This window comes from Hydra vulgaris, chromosome 15 (assembly GCF_038396675.1).
Source record: "Hydra vulgaris chromosome 15, alternate assembly HydraT2T_AEP".
Classification (NCBI taxonomy): Eukaryota; Metazoa; Cnidaria; class Hydrozoa; order Anthoathecata; family Hydridae; genus Hydra; species Hydra vulgaris.
Genome location: NC_088934.1, coordinates 34,461,377 through 34,489,283, shown reverse-complemented (window position 1 = coordinate 34,489,283; position 27,907 = coordinate 34,461,377). Strand labels below are relative to the sequence as shown.

General features: G+C 26.3%; 1 protein-coding gene across 1 annotated transcript in view; it reads right to left on the bottom strand.

The window, feature by feature from the left end:
• Positions 1-20,295, bottom strand: part of LOC101235764 (integrator complex subunit 8) — a 102,168-nt gene extending 81,873 nt beyond the window's left edge. The window contains exons 1-4 of the mRNA XM_065820025.1: positions 20,079-20,295; positions 15,119-15,195; positions 12,631-12,746; positions 7,338-7,401 (exon numbers count right to left, since the gene is read on the bottom strand). Of these exons, the coding sequence (XP_065676097.1) occupies positions 7,338-7,401; positions 12,631-12,746; positions 15,119-15,195; positions 20,079-20,178 (357 nt within the window). The 5' untranslated portion in view covers positions 20,179-20,295. The remainder of the gene's footprint in view (positions 1-7,337; positions 7,402-12,630; positions 12,747-15,118; positions 15,196-20,078) is intronic.
• Positions 20,296-27,907: the final 7,612 nt, after the last annotated feature.

Sequence of the window (27,907 nt, the reverse complement as noted above, 5' to 3'; positions counted from 1 at the left end):
ATTAACATTTTTTTGTTTGTTTTTGATATAGTACATGGCTGATGCTGTATAGGCATGAAACTTATAGTTCGATGAAAAGTTGTTTTTTCTCTATATATGCATGCATTTATGCTTTTTGATCTAATAAAGGAATTATAAAAACAATGAATTATAAATACAATAATCTGTTGTATTAATTGAGTAACGAAGATTAATAAACTCAAAAAAATGTGTTTTTTAAGCATTTTTGCTTTATATTTATATTTTAAGTAAATTGCCTAACATGTTAAAATATTTTCCAGACCTTGCATATAATTAGTTTCTAAAAATACTAGTTATGTTTATAAATTTTTATTTTAGTTATTAAAAATACTAGTTTTTAATTTTTATAGTTCTTTACATAATCAGTTTTTTTGTTAATTGATCTTTCCCTCTTATATTTACTTGATACAAGAAAATTTCTTTTTCTTTTCTCTTCATTGTGTGATTTATTGATTAAAACTTATTAAAAAACATTAAATAAATTCATATGTAGTAAGTTTGTGAAATAAATTAAGATTTGTAACAAAAACATAAAAAAATTATTACCTGAACTAGTTTTAATGCATTCTTACTGTAATCATTTCTTACTTCAGTTTAAACCGTTTGTAAATAATCATTCATAAACTGTTTAAACTCTAAGTAAAAGTCATTTCGATCCTATTGTTCTTCTGTATTTGCATGGTTTAACAACATGAAAAATTAACCAACTCTGGTCAATAAGTGGATTCAGGTGGTCAAACTTTCATCATTAAACATAAAGAAGTTCAGTATATTAAAATTAATTTATTGTCTTTCAACGGTATAACTTGTAGGCATTGAAGTTAAGTACAGCTTTTTTTTTTCTTTTAAACATCTTCGCTTCCAACAAGGCTGCAAGCAACCACTATTATAGTTGGAAGTTACTGGAAGAGAAAAGATGAAGATTGTAGAGCAAGATAAAGATTGATAGACGACTTAAAGGATTGCAAATTATACGAATCAGAAAAGCAAGACGAAGGAATTGAATTCAAAAGAAAATGATGTTCAGGAAAAAAACTAGCCAAATAAGAGTTTTTGGAGCACTTAGGAACAGTCACAGAAAAAGAAAATGAAGTGACATTTGCAATGTCACTTCATTTTTGAACATTTTTGGCAACAAGAGACAGCATTATAATATTTGGGTATACATACCATGTATGCCTTTTTTGAGATTTAAAATTTTTGAGTATCTTATTATCTGCTAAAAAGCTTTGATATTTGAAAAATTTTTGACTATGGTATAAAATTTAATATTTCATAGTAATAAAAAAAGTAATAAAAAATTAAACCAAAACTTCAAAACTTGTAAAATGTAAAACTGATATGGACCAATAATAAGAACTTCAGTCCTTATAACTCAGTGTAAAATACAGCTGTAAAAAATATCATATCTTTTATTTCATTTTTCACAAAATCAGTCAGCTTGGAAATGCTTTCTAGAAGTAGATAAATTTTCAGAAAGTAAATTTCTATTGCCGACAATCTGACATGATATAAAGAGTTTTTTTTTCCAGACTTTCTTAGTCTGTACTGTTCATGACCAAATAAAAACATTTTTGTCAATTTTGCACTCCAGATAATCAGATTTGCTCCCATCTTAAATAACACTATTTATTTAAATAAAAACAGAATTTTACAAAACAAATTTTTTTACCCAGTATTCTGAGTTTTAATAGCTTTCTTAATTGTTTTTGTCTTAATAATGTTTTGAGAAAAAAGATAAGACTTTCTTAGACTATTCCTACAGCTATCAAAAACATTTTCAAATTATGTTTTTAACACAATAGAATTTCAATTTATTGAGTTCAATACTTTATCGAGCTTCTTAAACATAGGATTATCTAGACCACTCTCTTTACTTGCTTTGATATGTTCCGGCAGTGAACAATATCTTTCATGGTAAGAGAAGTAGAGGTTTGTTAAGCTCTGGGGCTAACCTAATGCACACACCTTTTTTGTTATCACCATTTACAGAAGTTGTATCATAAAACCCTTGCAATTTATCCAAAATAAAATTTGTATTTTTCTGTGTTTCTCTTGGACAAGAGTTAAGATGAGGAATCTCGAGAAACCTGTCCAATTTAACCTGACGAAAACAGCAAGTCCATTAAATTGATATCATTTTCCATTTGTAAACTCCTTTACTATGTTTTCATCAAATTGGAGATTAATTAGTAATAAAGATAATTTAACAAGATCTGTAATACATTTCATGATCTCTAAACATCAATAATGTAAAATTAGAAAAAAGTGGAAATTAAGAAAGCCTGATTGGTTAACTGGTTAAGGATTTATGTTAGTTTTAGTTTAAATTTTGTTAGTTTTTTGATAATTATACTTCAAAAGTGTTACTGATTACTGTCATATTGTATATATTCGGTGACTATTTTCAAAATAATGGTTACATGAGTGTTCTACTATGTAATATCAACAATTTTTATTATAATTGTTTTATTGCTACATGTACCTTTTTTATTTTATAGACCAAAATAAAAATTTGTTATTTAAGGCGTGGTTTAAATTGGCTTATGCATAGTGTGAATATATCAACATTTCCTAAGGTATATCCTACTGCCAAAATGCAAAAAATTATGCTAAAAAAAGTGTAAAACCTGGTCAAAGAACTACCAATTGGTAACTCTTTAAGTGACAATGTTCGTTCTTTTGAACAAACATTGTCATAACTGAACAAACATAAAAACATTATCAATTGAACAAACAAAAAAATACATCTATGTTAACAAATTTTTTATTGACTCTTTAAACCTTCTTAAATAAAAATACTTTCAAAATGAAGTAAAAAAGTAACTATTTTAACCATTAAAATAGTTACTTTTTTTACTTCAAGCCTTGTTAAGAAGCGTTATGCAACTTGCATTTTATGTACAAAATGACCATATGTGTATGAATTCAGCAGTTTTACATTTAGCAACAACTTTTTTATTTTGGAATATTTAAATTATATTCGAATATTGTTTATGTGACATTAATTCAAAAAATATTAGGTTGTAAAAAAAGCATTTAACCACAATTGTGAACTTTTTAAAGAAACAGAATATTTTTTAAGAACTTTTTTTTTAAATTAAAAGACTTAATATTAAATATAATTTAAAAAAAAATAATTTAGTTTTGAAGGAATACAAAAACAGTTTTTCAATATTTATTAGCAAAGTTTTTTTATCATCTGCTAACTAATTGCATAAAACATAAGTTCATGGGGAAGATCCAGCATTTTTGGTATTTGACGTAGCTAACTTCTAGTCATACTTTTGTTAAATAAGAATGATTTGCAAAAAAATTGCAATGATTGGGGCTTGGGAAAAAAAAAACCAAAAGTTTGGGGACAACTGCCCCAAACATGAGAGAAATAAGTAAATAAAAAAAAAATTTCGTTTTTTTTATCTCTAAGCATTCAAAAATTATGACCATGTAAAATTTGAACCTCTTTAATTAGAAAATGGAGACCACCAGATGAATAGTTCCTATCACAGAGTCATTGTAATACCCAAGAGACATTGATATTGATTTCAAAATTTAACATAAATTTATAATGGATAACAATCCACTTAACATACATACAAATATTATTAATTAAAAACTAGTAAATCAAGGAAAATATTTGCTTAAATTACAAGGAATAATACATTGAATAATTCTTTCCAAACAAAGATATAATTATTTAAATTCATGATACTTGTCACTCCTAATGACAATTTAGATTTTATTTGATAACACAGCCCAAAAAACAATTTTAGCTCTTTAAAGAACTACTCTCCTCTTCCTCCCCTTCATAACAACTTTTATTTTATAGAGATTTTCTCTTTTTGTACTTTCATTTTTAGATTACCTCTGCAATTATTTTTATTTTTAGATTACCTCTGCAATTATTTTCATTAAATTTTTGTACCTCTGCAATTATTTTCATTTTTAGATTACCTCTGCAATTATTTTCATTAAATTTTTGTACCTCTACAATTATTTTCATTTTTAGATTACCTCTGCAATTATTTTCATTAAATTTTTGTACCTCTGCAATTATTTTCATTTTTAGATTACCTCTGCAATTATTTTCATTAAATTTTTGTACCTCTGCAATTATTTTCATTTTTAGATTACCTCTGCAATTATTTTCATTAAATTTTTGTACCTCTGCAATTATTTTCATTTTTAGATTACCTCTGCAACTATTTTCATTTTTAGATTACCTCTGCAACTATTTTCATTTTTAGATTACCTCTGCAATTATTTTCATTTTTAGATTACCTCTGCAATTATTTTCATTTTTAGATTACCTCTGCAATTATTTTCATTAAATTTTTACAAATTTTGTTTTAAAACAACTTTTTAGTGGTCAGTTATCTCAGTTATTCAAATCTTTAATTTTTAAATCTTTAAATGTTATATATTTTTTATATAATCTTAGTCAATATAAAAAATATTTGGTTTTCTCACACTTAAATAAATAAAAAAATATTTATTTCTCTTTTAAGAGAAATAAATATTTCTTTATTTATGTAAGTTTTCTTAGAAAATCTTTTCAACCATTTTTTATGCACTTTGGCAGTAGTTTATACCTTAGAAGTTGCTGAGATTTTTACATTATGCATAAGCCAAGTCAATCCAAGCTTTAAATAGCAAATGAACATTTTGGTCTATAAAATAGAAATGGTACATGTACCAGGCCTTGTTTTAAATAAAAAATGTTAACGCACTTAAAAATTATTTAGGAAGGAAAACTGAAAAAATAATTGCAATAGAAATGAGCTAATTTTTTTTAAAAACAAATAAAATACCAATATTGAGCAATATTTATTAATATTTGTAAATAAATTTGACAGTTAAGTTAAATCCAAGCATTAACTTTAATTTTATTAAACTTTTTAAATCAAAATTAAATTATACATTTTTTAAATCTAAATTAAATTATATATTTTTTTATTAAATTAGTTTTAAATCATATATTTTTTGTTATTAAATTAAATTATCTTTGCTTCAAGCAAAGTATTAGCGTTTATCAAGTGAAAAAATCAATCAATACAATAAAATAAAGACAAAATAAAAACAAATTTGATTTGATTTTTTTTATTAGCAAATAGCGCTTATATCTAACATAATTGTAATTTAAACTTTTGTAACAAATATTTTTACATAAACATCATTCAAAAGTTAACGTGGTTTTTTTTAAATTAATTACATTTTTTATCTAACCGCTTATAGAATAAATTAAAAGTTAAAAAATGATAAGCCACTAAACCAAAATTGCTTACTGCTTACGTAAAATCACTTGTTTGTAAATTGATCTACTCATAACGCTTTAAAACAATGCCTGATAAATAAAACCAATAAAACAATTGATAAAAATTGTTGGTATTATAAAGTATAACACTTATGTAATCTTATTTTGAAAATAGTGATGGAATATCACATTAATTTGGTAAATTTGTGATAAACCTTTAACCAAATTACCAATCAGACTGAAATTTTCAGAGTGTCCAGAGTTTGATGTGACCATAAGTTACATAGGTTACATTTGCAACAATTTTTATCAAATTATATAGATTCTCATTTTACAGGTGTTTTTATTGGTGCACTATGAAGTGAAAATTTCACTCAATTTGAACATTCAAGTAGAATCTTTTTCTGGTTTCACTACTTATATAAGAACTTATAAAAAAAATTTTATGTCTGCGTTTTTGATAAAATTTTTACAAACTTACTGCATTTAAATACATTATACATTTCTAATAAGTTTTAATCACAATAAATCACAAAATGAAGAAAAAATACAAAGGAATTCATAATCCAAACTAATTATATAGATGGTTTCAAATTTTTCAACATATTACAAATAAGAATGTAAACTGAATACAAACATAATGCAAAAATGCTTGAAAAACCTATTTGAATTTTTCCATTTTCATTACTCAATTAATGTAACAAATTAAATCTGTGCAAATTTGTGATAAAGTTGACATCACAAACTCTGTACAATTATTAAAATTTGGTAATGGACCTGCAGGTTTTGATGCAGGTTTTGATGCAGGTTTGATTGTAAAAACTGATTGGAAATAGTTGTTCACAATATGGCAAATTAAATTGTGATCAAAAGTGGTTACTCCATCTTTGTTTGGCTTAATAGACTGTGAGTGCTTTTGCACCTGATTTCAGAATGTATCTTTGTTACTCTCCTGATTCATTAACACCGATGCAGCAGATTTCTCCAGTTCTCTTAAATATGACATTCCAAAATCATTTATACAATATATTCGTATTACCTAATTAGTTGTTTCACTCTTTTAACAGCAATTTCTTGATGTTAAATTCAGTTTGTTGGGCTGGAGTTATATCTTCTTATTCCAGACTTTTAAGATGACTATTGGAGCATTTGAAGTGTTTAATGGTTAGCCCATTATTCCTAGTTGGATGAAAAAAATGGATGGATGGATTCCATATCACCTTGATGCATCTGGTTTTAAATAATAATGGTGACATTTGATTTTTTTTCTTACCTGTCTTTTGTATCATTTGGAGGGTTACATAGAGGTGTTGCATAACGTTTTTGGTATTGACATTTGATTTCTGTTCTTTTCTGTTTTTTGTATCATTTGCAAGAAGTTTACATAGTGGTATTGTTTAATATTTTTGGTTGAGTTTTGAAAAATAATAACATTAGTGCTGCGCATTTTAAGCTAGCTTGGTTTTTTCAAGTTTATTGATTATGTTAGTGAGTGCCATAATTTGGTTGTTTAATATTGATTCACGAACATCACTGTTGGCTTTTATATAAATGCATTTGTTAAAGAAGCTCGCCCCCACCACATCCCTGGTAGTACTGCGCTCAACTTGCTTCTCCGCACAGCGGCCATGTTCGTCAAGGTTCATGTTTCGGAGTTATAGAGTTGAGAGAGGGTTATAACCACAATTAAGTAGCCTCCTCCTCTGTAGTGGCCTTCTCGGCCTTGGGGAGGTGAATCAACAAAAAAAAAAGCTCAAATCAAACCAATCTACAACATCTTTATATATCTTGACCTATGTTGCATTGTAATGGTTAGTTAATTATGGTTGATTTTGTGTATATATATATATATATATATATATATATATATATATATATATATATATATATATATATATATATATATATATATATATATATATATACATATATATATAACACTTAAAATAAGAAATTAAATAATAGTTGCATAAGATAATATTTGATTTTAATTCTCTAAAATTTAAAAATTTTTAATTTATTAAAATTTAAAATGCATCATAAGAAAAAAATAATTTATTACTTGTAAAATTGAATATCCTTTTAGTAGTTCTTCCATTAAAATCTGCTGAAGATTCAGAGGAATACTGTTAAACAAAAAATTAACAATTTATAATCAATAACAAATGTTTTTCATTCAAAAATAAAAACTTAACACACTCAACATATAATTATGAAGTATATTTTCATTTAATTTTAGTGGAGGCTTGGCAGAATTAAGAAAACAACTACATTTTCAATTATAAGCTGATTATAATTAAAAATGTACCCGCCCCAGCTAAACAATAATTCTAGCAGGGGTTATTAGCCAGGGCTAGGATATTTTATTTTATATATATATACATATATATATATATATATATATATATATATATATATATATATATATATATACATATATATATATATATATGTGCATATATATATATATATATATATATATATACACACACACACATATATATATAATAAAATATATATATAATAAAATGTATATATATATATATAAGAAAAAAAATATATATATATATATATAATAAAGTATATATACATATAAGAAAATATATATATATATAATAAAAAAAATATATATATATATATAATAAAAAATATATATATAAGAAAATATATATATGCAACCCTTGGAATTAAGAAAAATGAGGTCAGCAAATTATTGCCAACCTCATTTTTCCTAATTCCAAAGGTTCAATTTTTTAGAGGTCGGCAGCAGGTTGGCAAAAAAAATTTGATACAAAGGTCTTACCATAAAACATAGAAACGAGGTCGGCAATATAAATATATACTTATTTATTTATTCATTTTGCGTGTATAAAAAAAATGTATAAAATTATAATTAAAAAAATTAAATTTTATAAATGATGTCTTTAAACTGCAATGTTCTCTTTAATAAACTTTAAATAAGATTCATTAAAGTTAATTAACTCAAAAAATTGAAATATTTTGTTGAGAAGAAAAAAAAAACAAATTTTTTTGAAAGCTGTTTGAATTAAATATCTTTGATCTTTACTTAGGTTTTTATATTATTGAAACGTATTTAAATAAAGTACTGTAATTGGTAAGTAATTAATTTAGTAATCATAAGTTATAATAAGTAATCAATCACTGCTTATGATTTTTTACAAAAATATTAATGAATAGTATATATTTATATAAGTATGTATTTTTTATTATAAATGTCTTTAAATTAAAAAAAATTATATCAATTTTTTAAATAAACGATTAATTATTTTTATCTTTTGTTAACGTTACTGCGAAGAATATTTGAGAATCTTTTTTTTAACTTTTAAATGTGCACATTTATCAAATAATCATTAGATGTTAGTTGCTACGTTATTTAAAAAGGTAATATATAATACTATATTATAAAAACATTAGTAAAGATAAACGAATCAAAGATATTTATTCCAAACATTTAGATAATCTTATCTATGAGTTTAATAGTTTATTAAACTCATAGATAAATATTATTTTTATATTATTATATATTTTAGTTTTAGTTTTAGTTTTTTAAATTTAGTTTTAGTTAAGCTATTTTTATTTTATTTTTTTTACAAAGATTTATTTGCTTCTTTTAAGATAATTTTTTTTAACCTGCTTCATAGTTAAGTTATGAAAAATTTTTTAACGCGTTTTTAAAATGTATGCAAACTTTCCAAACATATTAACAGCTATGGTCAAGTTTTCAAAATCAGAGTATTTGTTTGGTCATATTATGATATGAAATCGCATCCCTTCCTGGCCAAGCCTCTCTCTCTCTATATATATATATATATATATATATATATATACAATTTTTTGATGGTATATATATGATGATATATATATATATATATATATATATATATATATATATATATATATATATATATATATATATATATATATATATATATATATATATATATATATATTCATCTATATGTATTTATTATTAAGATGACATACTCATTTCATTTACAGGTTTTGTCAAAGTTTAGGCAGTCCCAGCCATAACCCTGGCCTCAGTATTTTATTAAATACTTAAGCACCTTTTACTATAAGTTCATACCAAAAATAGAGGCAAACAGGAAAAATAAAATAGTACACCATAGATAAACTTTGAATTAAAACAACTAATCAGAAAAAAAAAGAACGTGAGGTTGCAAACTGTGCAACAAAACAAAACTTCAGTTAAAGAATATAACCAAATATAAAAAATATAAAAAACAGCAAAAGCCAAACAAACTCAAATTTATTTTGAAAAAAAATGAGTTGAAAAAACTAAAAATAATCCGAAAGTTTTTTTTAGATATGCAAATAGTAAAAAAAAAGTTAAAATATCTATAAGAGAAATTAATTGAAAGGACGGATTAAGGACAATAAAAGATTTAATTAAAATCTCTGAAATACTAAAAAAACATATTTGCAGTTTATAAAATGTTTATAAAATGATGAGCAGCCTCCAGTTTTTGATAAAATGACTAATCAGTAAGTAAAAATCTGCAAAAATGACATAGATAGAGCCAGTTTACAGACATAATCCATACTCAAAAAATAGTTGTGCCTATAACACTAATATTCAAAAAATCAATTAAGACTAGTGAACTTCCAAAAAGATGGCTATCCCCAAATGTATGTATAAACTTAAAGCCAGTAATTACAGACCATATATATCGTTAACATCTATTCCATGCAAAATACTTGAAAGAACAATTTTTTTTTTTAAATGTCTATATTCAAATAATCTAGTATCTGAAAGTCAACATGGATTTGTCAGAGCAAAGTCTGGCACTACAAATTTGAAAGAAAAATTAGACTTTATTTCATTTGGTGACCCAATTGATGTCATTTATTTGAATTTTGCAAAAGCTTTTGATACAGGGTAACATAAGACTACTTTTCAAATTAGCAGCCAATGGAGTAACTGGAAAGCTAATAAAATGGATCAAAGCATTTCTGAGCAGTAGAAAACGATGAGTAAAAACTTTAGAAGCTTTGTTGCTTTTCATCATATATATAAATGACCTACCAGTACTTATGAAAAACGAAATAAAATGTACGCGGATGACACCTAAATAATAGTAAAAGTTGGGAGAGAAGAAGAATTGAAAACAGTTCAATCTTTGGACAGTTTAATCAAATTGTCAAACAAATGGCTACTAAGCTTCAATGCAGACAAGTGCATAGTGATGCATTATGGTTTAAACAATCTAAAAGTAGAGTGCAAAATGGGAAATCTAAAACTTAGAAAAAACTAATCTAAAAAGAGATTTAAATGTACATTTCACAAACAATTTAAAATGGAAAATCCATATAGATTAAATCTGATGCCATAATAGGCATGATAGGAAAATGCTTAGATACTATATCTAATGTTAATCAGACCAGTAATAAAACTTGCAGCACCAGTATGGTTATAGTACTTCCAGCACCAGTAAGGTCACCATACTAAGAAAGGAGATCTAACACAATTATTTAAGATTTTTAATGAATATGAAAAATTAAAACTCTTGAAAAAATCAGTATTCTTAAATAGCAGTAGAACACAAGAAAATAATATGAGATATTTAAGAGAAATAATAAGATGCAATCCAAGACACAATTTTCTAACAAACAGATCAGTAAATATTTTACAGAACAATTTTAAAAAAGAAACAGTTCAAGCAAAAACATTGATAAATGCAAAGCTGAAATAGATGTAACAATGAACAATTTAGAGCATTTGGAAAGGAGAAATAAACTGTCATAGTATGCAAGACAAACTCACTGGTTTTCCAGGTACAGCAAAAAAAACTACTATTACTACAACTAACATAGATGTGATGGGGTTTGAACTCCAAATCTCTCACTTACAAAACAAGCCATTTATAGTACATTTTTTTTTTTTTTTTTTAACATCTTTGCTTCCAACAAGGCTGCAAGCAACCACTAATTAAAGTTGGAGGTTACTGGAAGAGAAAAGATGAAGATTGTAAAGCAAGATAATGATTGACAAATGACTTAAAGGATTGCAAATTATATGAATCAGGAAAGCCAGATGAAGGAAGCAAATTCCAAAGAACTGCTGTTCGAGGAAAAAAACTAGATGAATAAGAGCTTTTGGAGCTCTAAGGAATGGCCACAGAGCTCCAAATTTTTATTTTCTTTAGAGCAGTGCCCATTATAGTATTTGTAGAAAAGAGAAAGAGAAGCAACATTACGACGATGTGATAATGGTCGGAGGTTGGCTGCAAGAGCAGGTCCAACTATGTTTATAATGCGGTTTTACACCTTGTCTAAAAGAGAAAGGGCATCATTAGAAGATCCGCCCCAGATATGGCAACAGTATTCCATACAAGGCCGGACTTGAGATTTATAGAGATAGAGAATAGAATCCGAAGTAAGAAAGTGTCGAGCTCGATAAAGAGATGCAACCTTAGCAGATGCTAATTTTGCAACTGATTTGATATATGGTTTCCAAGAAAGATCGGAAGTAAGAGTTAATCACAGAAGATGAAGAGTGGATGACTCATTGAGTACATCACCATTCATAAATATAGGAAGGTCTAACTTATTGCGATAACTATTGGCTGAAAAAAATTAAGTTTTACCTGTATTGAAGTTCACCAGCCACTGTGAGCCCCATGCTGTAGCAGAAGTGATAAAGCCAAACTTTATCAAAAGCTTTTGAAATGTCAAGAGCAATGGCCTTAAACTCTCCGCCTTTATCTAATGCACGACAAAACCTATCAGTTATTACTATTAGCAAATCAGCTGTAGAACAAGAAGATCGAAATCCATATTGATGGTCAGAAAGTAAGTTATTAGATTTAAGATGAGAAATTAAGTGTTTGTTAATTAAAGACTCAAAAACCTTGCTTATGATAGGAAGAAGACTAATGGGACGGTAGTTAAACGAATCAGATCACTGTCCAGAATTTTCGAAGATAGGGATAACAGATACCGCTTTCCAGCAGGCTGGAAAGCAAGGCTCTAATAAGCACTTTTTGAATAGTTTTGAGAGTATAGACGACAACTCCAGAGAACACTTCTGCAAGACAATAACAGGTATGTTGTCCGGGCCACAAGCTGTAGAAGAGTCTAGGCAGGAAATCACTTTAGATACAGAAGCTGGAGTGATACGAATGTCAAGCAATAGATCAACCTGTTTGTTGGCAATATCAGGTAGAACGCAACTAGTGGAATCCAGAGATGATATCAATGAAAAGTTTTTCGCAAACAAGTCAGCTTTGTCTTTAGGTGAGGTGACAAAGTCTGAACCATACAAGAGAGGTGGAATTAAAGATTTGCCCTTATTAGTACATTATAGAGTTTACCTTTTCTGAATTATGTCAAGATCCCACTTCAAATGTGATACAATAGTCATAGCAATACACAACGGTTGCCAAATTCTTTGTGTTTCATACACCTTAAGTGCATCTTCTGCAGCCCCCTGAAAATAAATATACTTAATAAAAAAAAAAGAAGTGTAATTTAACTTGTTTCTATTGTTTATGTATGACATGTTGTTTTAATTTTTTTTTGTGGTTTTTTATTATTTTGGGTGTGGTTGGTTTTTGGCTATTTATGTAATTTATAAATATTTTTAAAAATCAAATATATACGGAAATATTTATAATTATTGAAATCAAATAATATTTAATAAAAAAAATTTTTTACTTTTATTACTAATCATGAAACTTAATTAAATAAATAAAAAATAATGAAATAATGTAAATGTTATTCATTTTTTGATTTGTTTTCATTTTTTTAACATTTATAATAAGTGAACTGCTAAGACTAACAGGTCAAGAAATACTGTTTGGTTATACAATAATCTAGAATCTTTAGGAGACCATCCATTCAATATGTCACAACAAATTGAGCAGACATTTAAATTTTAACTGGCTTAATCAAGTCAAGCCTAAGATTTGAAGATTTTCTTTAGTTGACAAAATTTTTTTTTTTTTTTTTTTGAGTCAAAGGAACACATTATTTTTTACCATAGAGTGGCAGAAAATCTAAAGACATTTCCATCCTAGTTAAAAATGAAAAACATCTAATGTTTTAGTGAATTAGTTCTCTATTACATGCCTATTCATCTCACAAACAAATTATTTTTGCGGGCGCCAATTTTTTTACAGCTAAAAAGAATCATTTTTCCAAATAAATCAAAGTGTATGCTTGCCACAAAATGTAGAGTGAAGCTAGTAAAAAATCAGTGTATCGATTTCCTAATGATAATAATGAGTGTGAAAAATGGTATATATTGTATAAATGGTATATAACAGCTGTTCCAAACTCTAAGTAGTTAATCATACTGTTATCTGTGATTAGTTGTTACTAATCATACCGTTATCTGTGATTCTACTGGCCTCTAAACTTTGAAATAATTACAGTGCGTGAAAAAAAAGGTAAATACATTTTTAAAAAAACATTGACCAGATGAAACATATATATTTAAAAAAAAAAGCTAACCCTTGTGTTCAGTTTCTCTTTTACCTTTAAGTGGTTCCAATCATTCAATGATCTTTAAAAAATTTTTATCTTTTTCAAATACACCCTATCATCGCACTACTAACTACTACTTCTTCATAACGGTTCTTGGGCTGACATCTTTCTCAACTGAAAAATGCGCCTCCTTCATAACCTCCTGGATCCAGGCAGGAATGGAAGCTTTTATTTCTTTTTGTCAGTTCCAAATCAAGCCTCATTTTACTCAATGGTTTTCTTTTCTAATCAAAAACATTTTATTTCATTGCCAAAAAAACAATTCTCTTGAGAAAAAATGCTTTTTTATTATTGCTAGAAATCAATGTAAATAGTTGCTAAGCTTCTGATGCTAAGCTTCATTATTTCCAGTTTACTAAGTCTCATATCTTACCACAGAAGTTAGGCTCTAGAGACTTTTGGAAAATCTTCAACAGTGTCATTAACAAACATCTAACATTCCATCACTAATTCATGAGACTGATCTTATTACCTCTCCGGATTATAAGACAGAACTTTTTGCAAAGAACTTTTCTTCTAATTAAACTCTTGAATCTAATGGCCTTATTCTTCTCTTCTTTTTATTCTTCTAGCCTTTTCAGTTAAACAGGTTAACCAATTGTAAGATATCTAAATCACTCCCTTTTTTGTTGCTAAAGTTGTTTCTCAATTAAACTATTCTATGGCTTGTGGCTCAGATAACATTCCTCAAAGCTCTATCTTTAGTCTTGGATTGCTTCTTATCTACAGTAATGACCTTTCTGACAATCTTACATCTAAAGTAGCTCTATTTGATGATTAGCTCAATTATATACTCCTGTCTTGACAAAAAGTCTTTTCTTTTTGATTGCTTAGAACTCTTTGATCAAAGATTCTATTAAAAATATGGTCAGTCTTCTAACAATTTGGATTGTGGTGAATTAAAAGTTTTAACAGACAGTTCTTGCCAATGAATACTTTTTTTGTTTCATAATTTTTCAAATAACCAAAGATCTTGTCTGCAGAAAATCATTAAGTAGTATTTTTATCTGATACTTATTTGATATGGAAGAACATAACTGTATAATAGTAAGAAAAACTACTTTTTTTTTAACTTGGTTAATTGTCACTCCAAGATCTGACAAAAAACGTTGTTTGAAAGTATTAAAAATCTTTTAAAGTTCTAATTAATATTAATGTTTATAAAAATTTCTTTAAGTTGCTCTTTTCAGATTACTATTTTTTGTTAACATTTCTTGAACAAAATTCAACTAATATTCTTGCTTTGATTTTAGTACCATTGTATTTATAAAATATGAATAAAAAATATATTTGCTCAAAAGTGCATATACATACTTGTGCAAGAGAGGCTGATGTTGCTACTGCCAAACTTTTTTCAATGAATAACTTACACAAATCCAATGGAGCAGGATCTAAAAAAAAATTTCAATTTTTAACCTATAATATAATTTAGAACTTCCACTTGTCATAATCAAAGTAATAATTGTTACAAGTCAATTTCTGCTGGTGTTGAAGAGCAAAATCTACTTTAAACTATGAAACACACAAAGAAGGACAAGAAAAGGCACTATTAGGGTATTAAAAGTACACTAATATGTGTAATCCACCTAGCAGGTGGTTTACACAGATAAATTATTATTGTGTAGCCAGTTATTTATTAAATTTTACTGTATACAATTTTAAATAAAAATTGAACTTTATAGTCAAATTTTAGTTAATATCAAATGCTTTTGACATAACTAAACTTTATTTTAGCCATGTTAACAGTATGGGAAGATGCAATCATCAATTTTATATATAATTACATATTTTCACTTCTAGTATCTAATAGCTATAGATATATTTAGCTTATATGCACTGCTTATACTAATTGACTAAGAAATTATTTTTACCATGAAGTGAGTTATTTTGAATATTTATTCTATAAATTATCAAAGTAAACCATTAAATAGATCTTTTGACATCAAAATATAGCTGTTGTTTTTAGCTGTGTCAACTGTACAGGAATATCCTAGAAAACGCAAAAATACAGGTAGAAACAAAATGTGGGCAGTGCAATAAAATTATAAAGTGTTTAGGCAAATCTACAACAATGTTGTCTCAAGTTTTTGAGACAATGTTGAAAAAATAAAAAAATCGTCTCAATTGTTTGACACATGACAATAAACTGATCAAAACAACTTGATGTCAATAAACTGCTCAAAACGTTTTTTGAAAAAAGGCATGCAAAATGAAAAGAGACAATTGAAGATTTTATTTATCAAAGAAGTCTTTAAAAAATCATCAGCTAGCAACAGATATTTATAAGAGCAATCACTAGAAATAATTATATAAAGCAATCAATATTTCAAGATGGATACAAGCTAATGAAATTAGTTCACACTGATTACAATAACAAGAGAAACACAATCGTTTCCAGTATCTAGGAAAAACTTAGCCTTTAAAATTCCTGTGTGTATTTATGACTCATGTTCTATTTTCAACATAGATAAAGCATTTAAACAATATTTAGCTGGCTTAGCATTACTATGGCCATAGATAATGTTGGATCAACACAAGTTGGAGCTGCTGTGAATAAAAATACTTTCATTGTATCGATGTCATCAGACAATTCTATTAATCACACCAATGCAATTAAAAGACTTGGATTTTCATAACCTGTAAGAGAATTCAAGAAAACTTTTGAGATTTCCAGAGTGTTTTTTTAAATAAAGTAAAGCATGAATTTGGCCACAAGATTGGCTTCATCTTCACATAAAAGCTTGATGGAATTCTCTTCCAACTATGATTAAAATACAAATCAAGGCAGAAACAGTGTTATGCAAAACTTTAACTGAATCCAAGGCAAAAACATTAAAAAAACATTGGATTTTTCTACTCTAAAAATACTTACTTGGCTATTTAGTCCATTAAACTAGCTGTTGAAAATTAAAGTCACGAGAAAACAACATTAGCGAGAACTGAAAAAATTTTCAAATTATGTTCAAAACTTTCAATTTGAACACAATATTAGTAGTAAGCTCATAGAAAACTTGAAAATTTGTGTAGACAAGCAAATAAATGAGAATTTTATGATGTTGTTAGAAGCCTGTCTCTGACAAATCACTTAAAATAATTGTATTTTTGAAATTTTATTATTAGGAGTAAAACTGTTCTGATTTAAAGCTAATTACTCTTTCTATTTATTATTTAGTGATATACATTATATTATATAATGATACAGTAATAATAATATAGAACATAATATTAATGTATAATATAATATTATTAATGTAAAAACATCTATTTTTCATTTTTAAAACTCAGAAAAAAACAACAACAGTATAACAGCTGTTAACAGCTGTGTTTTTTTTTGAAAAGTATTAATTTTGGGAAACTCTAACCTGTAGTAGACAAGATTTTTGAAAAAGACAACACTATTTTAGTAATAATAGCATAATATTTAAATGCTTGCAAATATATCTTATTGGGTCTCGGAAAAAATTTAAATATTTCAGTTTTATTTAATTTTTTTTTTAAATCCAGAATATAAAACTATACTATTGCATATATTAGTTCAAGCCTGGTGCTAGACATTGCGAAGTTGGGTGAAAAAAATACTTTGAAGCCTTAATTTAAAAAATTTCAATTTTCAATGTATTTTTACACAAATTTTTTGAAAAAAGGTTATAAGTAGCTTATCTTATAAAATAGTACTTTTCGAACTATCTTTTGAGAAAATTTCAAACGCAAATCTTCTATATTTAAATCTTATTTTCAATGAAAATCATTGCAAGATTGTTTAACCTATCCTGGACCACCGTTGATCTTAAATAATTTTCAAAAATTTTTAATTTCAAAAAAGATCTCTTGGCACTATTAACTGTTATCGGTAATTTGAGAAGAACTCTCAATACAATTTCAATCTAACAACTCCTTTTCTTCACCTTTCAACCCAGGAATAAAAAATGTACTTCAACACAATTTTTTTTATATGGCTTATTTAATAAATATTAATGCATTAGACCAAAAACTAACAAGTAAATATGATAATAATAAATTATTCCAAAAAAAAAGCAAGAAACAATTAGATCTTTGCATTTTACATATATTTAAAACAAATCAGTAGGGTAAAACAAAACATAGACATTTCTAAATATTACATTATTTGCGTCTAGGTTTCATAATTACATTATTAAGTAAATGAATTTTTTTTTCAATCTTATAGCAGCTTTTTTATTAGTAAAATGATCAGTCACACCTTCTACAATGATTTTGTTTTGTTTTTTTAAATATTTTCAATTTAAAGAATGGCTAGAGCATACAAGCATTTCTGTCCACTTCTAGACCTATTGCAATTCTTCACTACTTTTTTAAAGTTGAAAAAGAACTTTCTCCCGTATAATTTTTAAAAGCAGCATAGACAAACATCCTTAAAACAACATTGAAATTAGAGAATGTAGAATTAAGTTTTTTTTTATTGAATAACCAAAAGTAAATCCATATAATTTGGTTTCCTGGTTTCACCGCTACCCATTTTAATTGAAGTGGAAACGAAGAAATTGAAATGCAGACATTTGTTTGCAAAATAAATGCTCACATCGCTTAGGTAGATATATAAAAATTTTAGGGGCATGTAATATGATTGCAACAAAATCCATAATTAGAAGACAATCGAGGAATTTAAAAACAGAGAGAAGTAGAACTTAAACTTGCTTTTGCCTTTCAAATTTAGCTAAAAGCCCTCTCCCTGTGAAGTCTGATTCCTAAATAAATGGTTATTTGTCTTGTTGGCATTTGCACATTTTTTTTGTTTCTAGTCAACAGAGTACTTGTGTGTGCCCACTAATATCATAGCTTCTATTTTAAATTTTTTTAAATTTGATATAACCTTCTTTCCGAAAAATAGACAAAGAGCTATACAGTTCATCCCCCACTTTTAAATTTCAAATAAATTTCAAATAAATTTCAAAGTTTTGTCATTATTCAGCTCTTTAATCTTTTTTAAATCAAATTTATTTTAAAAAAAAATTAATTTACTGTTGGCTGGCCTCTCCAAAAAACCTGGCCCGGCAGAGGCTGCCTACGCTGTAGATGTATAAATCAAGCCTGGTAGCAAAAGATACATTTGTGTAGATTTCATTTAAATTATTTGCTTACAAATATTTTAAAGAATTTTCAGCATCCAAATTTTCAGTAAATTGAGAAAGAACATTAAAACTTAGTTCCTCAACATAAATTTTTCTTTGCCTGCTAGTTTACTTTCCAATTCAATGCATAGATTTTAATAAAATTTTAAAACATTTGTGGTAACTATTAACCTTAATGCTTTAAATGCATTTTTTGCACATTTTATTATTATTATTATTATTGTTATTATTATTATTATTATTATTATTATTATTATTATTATTATTATTATTATTATTATTATTATTATTATTATTTTAAATAATAATAATACAATATAATAAAATGCATTAAAAGCATTAAATCTTTTACTGCAATAGTACTGCAATAGAATGTGTAATAGTAGCACATTCAAATATTTTATTGAAAACCTTTTGTTAATAATTTTCTGTTTGGTTCTTGTTTTTCTAAGTTTTGTTCAGGTTTGTTTGTTCATGTTTGTCAATAAAACTTTTGTTTTTTCTTACTCTTACAACTTGAACACAAAAAATCAAAACTTGGTTTTTTTAAAGCAATTGACTCTGCTATGATTTTTGCAGTTGTTTAATTAGCGTTCTGAGCCACATCTTTCAGGGCTTCATAAATTTTTGGCAATTCAAACCGAATAGTTCTTACGACATTGATGTTTCACTAGCGTTCTGAGCTGTATCTTTCAGTGCTTTATAAATTTTTGGCATTTTAAACCAAAAACTTTTTACACCATTGACGTGGTTTTCCCATCATATAACTTAACGATTTAACTGTTACATAAATTTAATATAATATATAATAAATTTAAGAAAATTTAAATAAAGTTTTTTTAAGATATTCTAGTTTTTATCATAAATTAATTATGACTTATTCTGTATAAAATAAGTATATCAAACTTTATAACTTATATCTTATAAATTTATATATTTTTATACTAATGAAAATTTGCCGCCTTCAAAGTCTTAGCGCCTGGGTGAAAATCACCCATTGTACCCACTTTTAACCCTAACCCTAACCCTGATTAGTTTTATCCAATATAGAACTAATATAATCATATATATAATATATATAGAACTAATATAGCCATATGTTTCTTAGATTTTTTTTAAATATATGGATTTGTATATTTTTTCAATTTATCAATCAACAAATTTACCTTTATCTTTATCTTCAAGATATCCCCTCAGCACTTTACCAGATTTATCCAAAAGAAAATCAAAATAAGAATACTTTACTCTCTTTTCTTCAAACAACATTTTTTAACTCAAATCTAAATAATTTTATTCAATAGAATGTTAAATAAAGTATAGTGTTAATTTTTTTTATAAATCCTCTTTCAGTGGTATATCCGCCAACACTTATGGTTACTGTTACTCTAAATAAATAAAAATACTCTAATATATTTAAAATTCGGTAACATCAGATTACTTGAACTTTTTTTTATCTTAAACTGATTTCTTTAAGCAAAAGATGAATATAAAAACTGGTAAAGAAAAAAACAAAAGTTGTAAGTTATAAACTAACAAAAAATACTAAAAACAATACAATAATAGGTACATAGCTAAAATGATTGCTTAAATAAAATTTAGAGACGCTTTAAATATTGGATCTTAAAATTGATTGATTTTGAAATAAATAAATTTATGATTTTGATGTATTTTTTATGTCTCTTTATATACTTTTCTTTATTATTTATGGCCACAACACAGGCTATATATATTTTATTTGCAATTTAAAATTTTAACCAGTTTGTAAAAAAAAAAAAGAAACTGGGTAAAACACATGTCTTTTATTTGCATATGATGAATATAATTATTACATACTCTGAAAAGATTTGCATAACATTTTTTTTATTCTATCTTTTTCAGGTTACCATAACATTTTTTTTATTCTATCTTTTTCAGGTTACCAACTATAATTAAGTAATAAGAAAAATTATTTTGTCCCAAACAATAAAAATTATAATAAAATAAGCAGATATAAGGAAAAAGTAACATATTTTTAAGCAGAATTCTTTCCTTTTTCCAATAAATAATAAATTTAAAAAAATAGTTTATGATATATTTTATAAAGAACCAACTTATTGTTGGACTACAAATCAACTTTTTAAACAACTTTGAAGGATTCCAATTAAATAAGAAGAGGTGACTCTTTTTTGCAAAGACCTTACAAGATTGCTTTAATTTAATGATTTTAATCTAAAAACTCATAACCTTTCTTGTTTTGTTTTTGTATTTAATGCTTAAACATTGTTAAATGCAAAAATTTATACTTTAAAATAATAATTCAACTATTTGGATTTGGTGCTGCATTTTTACAAAAAAATTTTAAAACTCTGTAAAAATATTAGTAAAAAAAGTCAAGTTCAAAAAATAAAAACTTCATAAAAAAAAAAAATTAAAAAAAATATTTTCTTATATAATTTATTGTGAAGCTTTTATTATATAATTCTCTAAGATCGTTTAACATTTAGATATTTAATTTAACTAGATATACTGTAGGGCAAGATTTTGATTTTTGGAAGAAAAAAATCAGATTCTAACCAATTCTAACCATTGTTAACATACCGTTTCAAAGATAAATAAAGTTACAGAATTAGTATATATCGTTTGAAGTAGTAGCGAGACAAACATAGCAAATAGCTTTTAGAAACATAGCAGTTACGTTGCACGTGCATGTATTATGTTCACTAAAATTGAATTTTCCTTATTAAGAAAAAACCTTGTACAATAAAAATTTATAGACTTTTATTTATTTATAGCATTTATTATCGTAAAAAACAAATAATATTGCTATATATTTTAAAAATGCCAACTGTAACATTTTTAAATTTAGTTGTATATTTATGTTTTTTTTTGCAAAATATTGCTCGGAATTGCATTGCCATCGATGCCTTTAGCGCAAATGATTTCTATATTTGAAAAAATACGAAAAGAAGTCTTCTTACGTCTATAAGAAGACTTCTTTTCGTATTTTAAATATAGAAAAAATATATATAAATATAAAAAAAGTAAAAAATAAGAATGAAGAAATAAATAAAGGCTGATAGTCAAAATATGGTTCTTAATTTTTTTTCGGGATCAAACTTTTACACGCCCTTTTGCACGTCCAGGAAAAGATACAGTGGCTTGCCATATTATTAGATTTAACAAAAAAAAGTTGTCTATGAAAATCACATTTACGTAGTAAATATGATTTTTATAGACCATTTTTTATCATTTAAGGACATTTTACTATAGTAAATAAAAATCAATATTTTTTCAAGAACAAATACATATATTCAACAGATAATAATAGAAAATAATTTTAAAAATTAATGAAAGAATTAACTAACTAATATTTTGTATGATGTCCTTTTGCTGCGATTACGCTTCGTATGTGCCGTAGCATACTCAAAGTAAATTTTTTAATGGCTGTTTGCAGCTCTTCACTATGGTTTTCAATCAACTTTAGCTTTATTGTTATTGTACTTTTGGTCATTTGGTCATCACCGCTTAAGCAGCTCCTATACATTCTCAATCAGATTTAAATCCGGAGAATTTCCGGGCCAATCCAAGACATCAATGTTTTTTCTTTCAAAAACTTTGTTATGGTTTTAGCCTTGTGATATGGTGCCCTATCATGCATGCATCATGCAAAAATATACTTTTCTTTATCTTTGGAAACCATTGTGCCAACTGTGTTATTAGTGTATCATTAAGAATTTCCTTAAACTGATCTTGCCTCGTTGTCCCTTTTCCTATATGCAGCCTTCCAGTACCTTAAAATTAATTACCGACCACATCATAACAGATGTATTACGGTTGGCACAATGCAATCTGAGTAAAACTTTCACTCACTCTTCTTCTAACAAAGCTAGATTTGTCACTCATGACTTAAAAAATGCTCTCATCTGAAAAACAAACCTAAAATATACACAATTAAGGTTTAAAAAGACACCTAAATCAGGTTAAACTTTAAAATTAAAGATTTTTATTCAGCATTACTTTTTTCCAGTCATCCTCTGTAAAGTTTTTATACTTTTTTGCCCAGTTTAGAAGTTTCTTCACCATAATGAATGTTAGCTTTGGTTTACGTGCTGACCGACGTGAAGTTAAACCAAATTCTTTAAGACAACTTTGGACTGTACCTTAGGAAGTATCAATTCCCTGTTCATTGACAATCTTGGTCAATAAGTTGACAGGGTGTCTTCTTTGTTGTAGACAAATATCCCTAATTTTTCTGTCAGTCCTGGGTGTTATTAACCTTTTTCTGTCACAAGCGCCTTTACGAGCAGTTTGTAAAGGTATGTCAAAATCAAGTTTTTGCTTCACTCTCTTCACTGTGCTTTGAGAAATGTTGAATATTGTTGCTATCTTATATTGTGACATGCTGGTATTTTTTAATAATCCACGATTTTTACTTAGTTTTTGTAGAGAAATATCACATGCCCTCCCCATTAAAAAAAGAACGTAATATTTAATAAGATTGTTTCCTTATCCTTAAAAAACTAATTTTATATATTTTTGTTTAAAAAATGGGAGTATTAAAATATACATATCTAAGTGATCAATAAAATATAATTGTTAGTCACGAAGTAATCTTCACAACGAGGTTGACCTCACAACAAAGTATTCTAATAACTTTGTTTGTTGAAAGAAACACTTTTCAAATCGAGGAATTCTTTCATGTCATTGGACAGAAGAGCAGTGGATACAGGTGATGTTCAGTGATGAGTCCATGTTTCGTCAGTTCTCTGATGTTAAGCTTTTTGTTTGTCGACCTACTAGTTCTAATCCGACCAATCCTAAATACACATGCAAAACTTGAAGCATTCACCTTCTGTAATGGTGTGGGGTTGTTTTTCTGCTCATGGCCTCGGAGATTTATACTTTTTGCCCAAAGGAGAAACTATAAATGCAAAAAAGTACCTCAACGTTTTGGATGAATCTCTAATCAATTTCATGATTATTTATCAGTACACAATTTTTCAACATGATTCAGCACCATGCCACACTGCGAAGTCTGTGAAGCAGTGGCTTGGATCAAAAAACATACAGTTGCTTGATTGGCCTGGAAATTCTCCAGATCTCAATCCAATTGAAAATCTTTGGATGTTAATCAAGAAGCGTGTATCTGCTAAGAACTGCAGTTCATTAGATAGTTTAAAAAATGCTATTCGTCATGTATGGTGTACAGAAATTACATCAGGAATATGTGAAAATCTTGCCAAATCCATGCCCAAACAAATTAGTGCTGTGTTAAAAAACAAAGGATATCCTACCAAATATTAATAGTACATCTGTTTAAAATGATTATACAATGTAATAAAAATAATTGAACTTGTTTTTGGTGAAAATATAATATTTTTGGAAGTATTATTGTTTTTGGAAGTAATTATGAAAAGTAATTATGATGTTGCAAGACTTTTTGCATTTGTGTACACATTGCAAACATTGATTTGTGTAAAATTGTGCCTTGTTGCAAGACTTTTTATATATATATACATATATATATATATATATATATATATATATATATATATATATATATATATATATATATATATATATATATATATATATATATATATATATATATATATATATAATAATAATAGTTCGATTTTTCTTTTTACATATTTATTGATTCTTTTACTAGCACTTTTAGCTTTAATTATAGACAAAAAAAAACATGTATGTTTGTAATTAAAGCTGTGTAAAACAATGTTACATAACAAAACACGGACTCTTTATTACTAACAATATTAAAATTGCATTTAAGCATTACAACTTTCTCTCAACAAAATAAAAAATGAGATTATAAACCAAAAAAAACTTGAATTAATTTTTATCCATAAATCTAAAATATACTTATGGTAACTTGGAAATAGCTATTTACAAATGAAAAGTAAAATATTACATATAGTTATGAATAATTTTGAAGTATTAACGCTTTTAAATAAAGTACAATAAAAAAAACACATTTCGTTGGGCGATTAGCTTTTATTTTTTTCGGGTTGTGTCTAGATCATATCCCACTCGCAATGATTGTACGGTATTAGTATTTTACCGAACAACAAAATAGTGGTCTGGAATGCTACTTTTCCAAACTGAAACTCTCAACCGATGTGTTTTCACTTTATTGTGCCTATTCCTAAATCAGTGGTTGTACGTACACTCCACTGCGCCTATCCCTATATCAGTAGATACATGTACACTCACTACCTTTATCCCTAAGTAGTTTATTATTCGGCAAATTACTAAACTCGTCAAAATCATTGCGAGAGAGATATGATCTATACACAACCTTTTTTTCGTCAGTTTTTCGTCAGTTTTTGTTAATAATTATTAACAAAAGCTAACAGATTATAATCTGCCTCGATATCAAATAGAAATTAAAAAGACACGTCGTTTTAACGTTGAAAAATCAACGTGGTTGTGACGTAGGAAATTCCGACGTTGAACTTTCTACATCACTACAACGTTGAAACGGCGTCGTATTTTTCAAACTTTATCAACCGTAAATTAACGTGGAAGCGACGTTGAAAGTTCTGACGTTAGAAATTTCAATCTTGCTTAGACGTTGAAACGACGTCGTTTGCTTGCTGGGACTTTTTATTGAAACAATACTATTATGTTTTACGCATATAAAAAATTTTTTTTTTTTTTTTTTCAATTTTATTAACCTAAACCTTTGATCGATGAAATAACAAATTTTTTGAGTTTAAATTATAGAAAGATATTAGGTATTGTTAAAATTTAACACTTTAAATTAGGTAATTTCAATAAAAAAATTACTGGGTAGTTTGATCATGTTCATTTTACACATAAATGGTATTTTTACAATTTATGTGTAAAATTTAAACAATTATTTCTCATACAATTTTCTAACTTAAAGGTATAATTTTCTACCTTATAAGGTAGAAAATTATACCTTACTAAGGGTATATCACATATCCTACCTTAACTAAAAATTTCTACCTTTAATTTTTAGTGTGTAATTATTCTGATTTCTGTTATCACCATCTAAAGTTGGTTCCAAAAATACAAAGCAACTTTAATTTCACTGCTTACATCTTAGAAAACTTTTAGTATGCTCATATTACCAAGGTGCTCATATAACCCTAATCTACCAATACAGAATTTAAGAACTTTATAAAGTCTCTTTTTAAATATCTTTAGGATTTTGCTCAGTCAGTTTGCTTCAAGTTGTTTTAAATATAATTAAAAAAGTCCTTAATTTGAACGTGATTATAGATCAAAAGTGCTAGAATTTTACAACGTGTTTAAATCCGTAAATTTCCTAACTAACATGCTTTTTTATTTTTTTGTTTTTTCAAAGTTGCAATGTTCTCTACTAAATAATTAAAAGCAAACAAATTACAAAAATAACAAAAAATTAAATGTTGGTAGTTGCAGCTCTTTTTCGTCTATATCCATGATGAATATTTGTTAACTATAATAAAAAACTATTGTTTAATTGTTTTTGAAATAGCTAAAACAATTCAGCAAGAGCAATGTCCTAACTTAAGAAAAGCACTGAAGAACTTGAGGTTTCATGGGTCTGGAAATTTAAGTAAAATTTAGAATTCCATAATATACCGTAATTATATTACATTAAACTATATAAAATACAAAATCTTGATTAGCTTATTAAATTTTAAATAAATTTTAAAAGATTGCTTGTAGTTCACATTTGGATCTTTAGTGTTTTCACTTTAAACAATCTAAATTCTTATCTTGCAGACCAGATATTTTACGGAAATATTTTAATTTTTAAACTTATGATCCATTAACGGCTGTTACTTGATAAGTATATTAACTACCTTGAGTATCAGTCATTTATAAAAAAAATAAAAACTTTCAGTCAAATCTGACTTTAAAAATTGTCAACCTATTAAAAGAATCTTGTAAACCTTGATTCGTCAAAAATGAGCTATCGGTTTATAACTCACCACTGTATAAAACTTAACTAGTAAATCAAAAAAAAATTCTTTTTTCAAATCCATGCTTTATGCAAGCAGAATTCTATTGGGCCTAGAAATTCTTTTTTTGTTATCTTTTGTAGAAGGAAAAATTACTGTTTTTTTTTTTTTTTAAAATTTAAAAATTACTGTTTTTACTAAATTTTTGTTTTTTAACTTAATAACTTAAAACTTAAAAAACAATAGGTTTTGAATCGCTGCGCTTTAATGTCTTCGAAAATGCAAATAATTTGCAAATCAATGATTTTTGTGACGTAATACGCAATTCATATCAAATAAATAAAATGTATGGGAAAATACAAATTAAATTTTTGTTAACTTAATTAACTTTTTTTGGTCAAATTTTTCCATTTCCTTGTATTGTCATCGAAAATGATTAAGTGTGCAAAATTTGAGCAAAATTGGTTGAGAAAAAGCTTTCAAAAATTGATTTCAAATTTTGTGGCACACAAACATATATATATATATATATATATATATATATATATATATATATATATATATATATATATATATATATATATATATATAAATATATATATATATATATATATATATATATATATATATATATATATATATATATATATATATATATATATATATATATATATATATATATATATATATATATATATATATATATATATATATATATATATATATATATATATAGAAAGTAACCTTACATAAAGCATGGAAAAAGCATGTTAAATCTTATTGAAACTTTGGTAAAACAGCTGTTGAAAAAATGCGCATTTGACTGCAAACCACACTAGAATTAAATTGTTATATGTGTGTTTTGTAAAAAATATGAACTTCTCTTAAACAAGGTTTTGACCACAGAGCGACAAATAAATGAAATCATTTTCGTTTTATTGAATAGAGAGTTCATGTCAAGTGATTTTAAAAACACTACTCCCCCCTCCACTGTTTATTAGATCTGGACTAAATTTATCACCCAACTCCGGCATACCTTGTAATAAGCATGCAAGAGTACTCATGGTTTGCCATTTTGT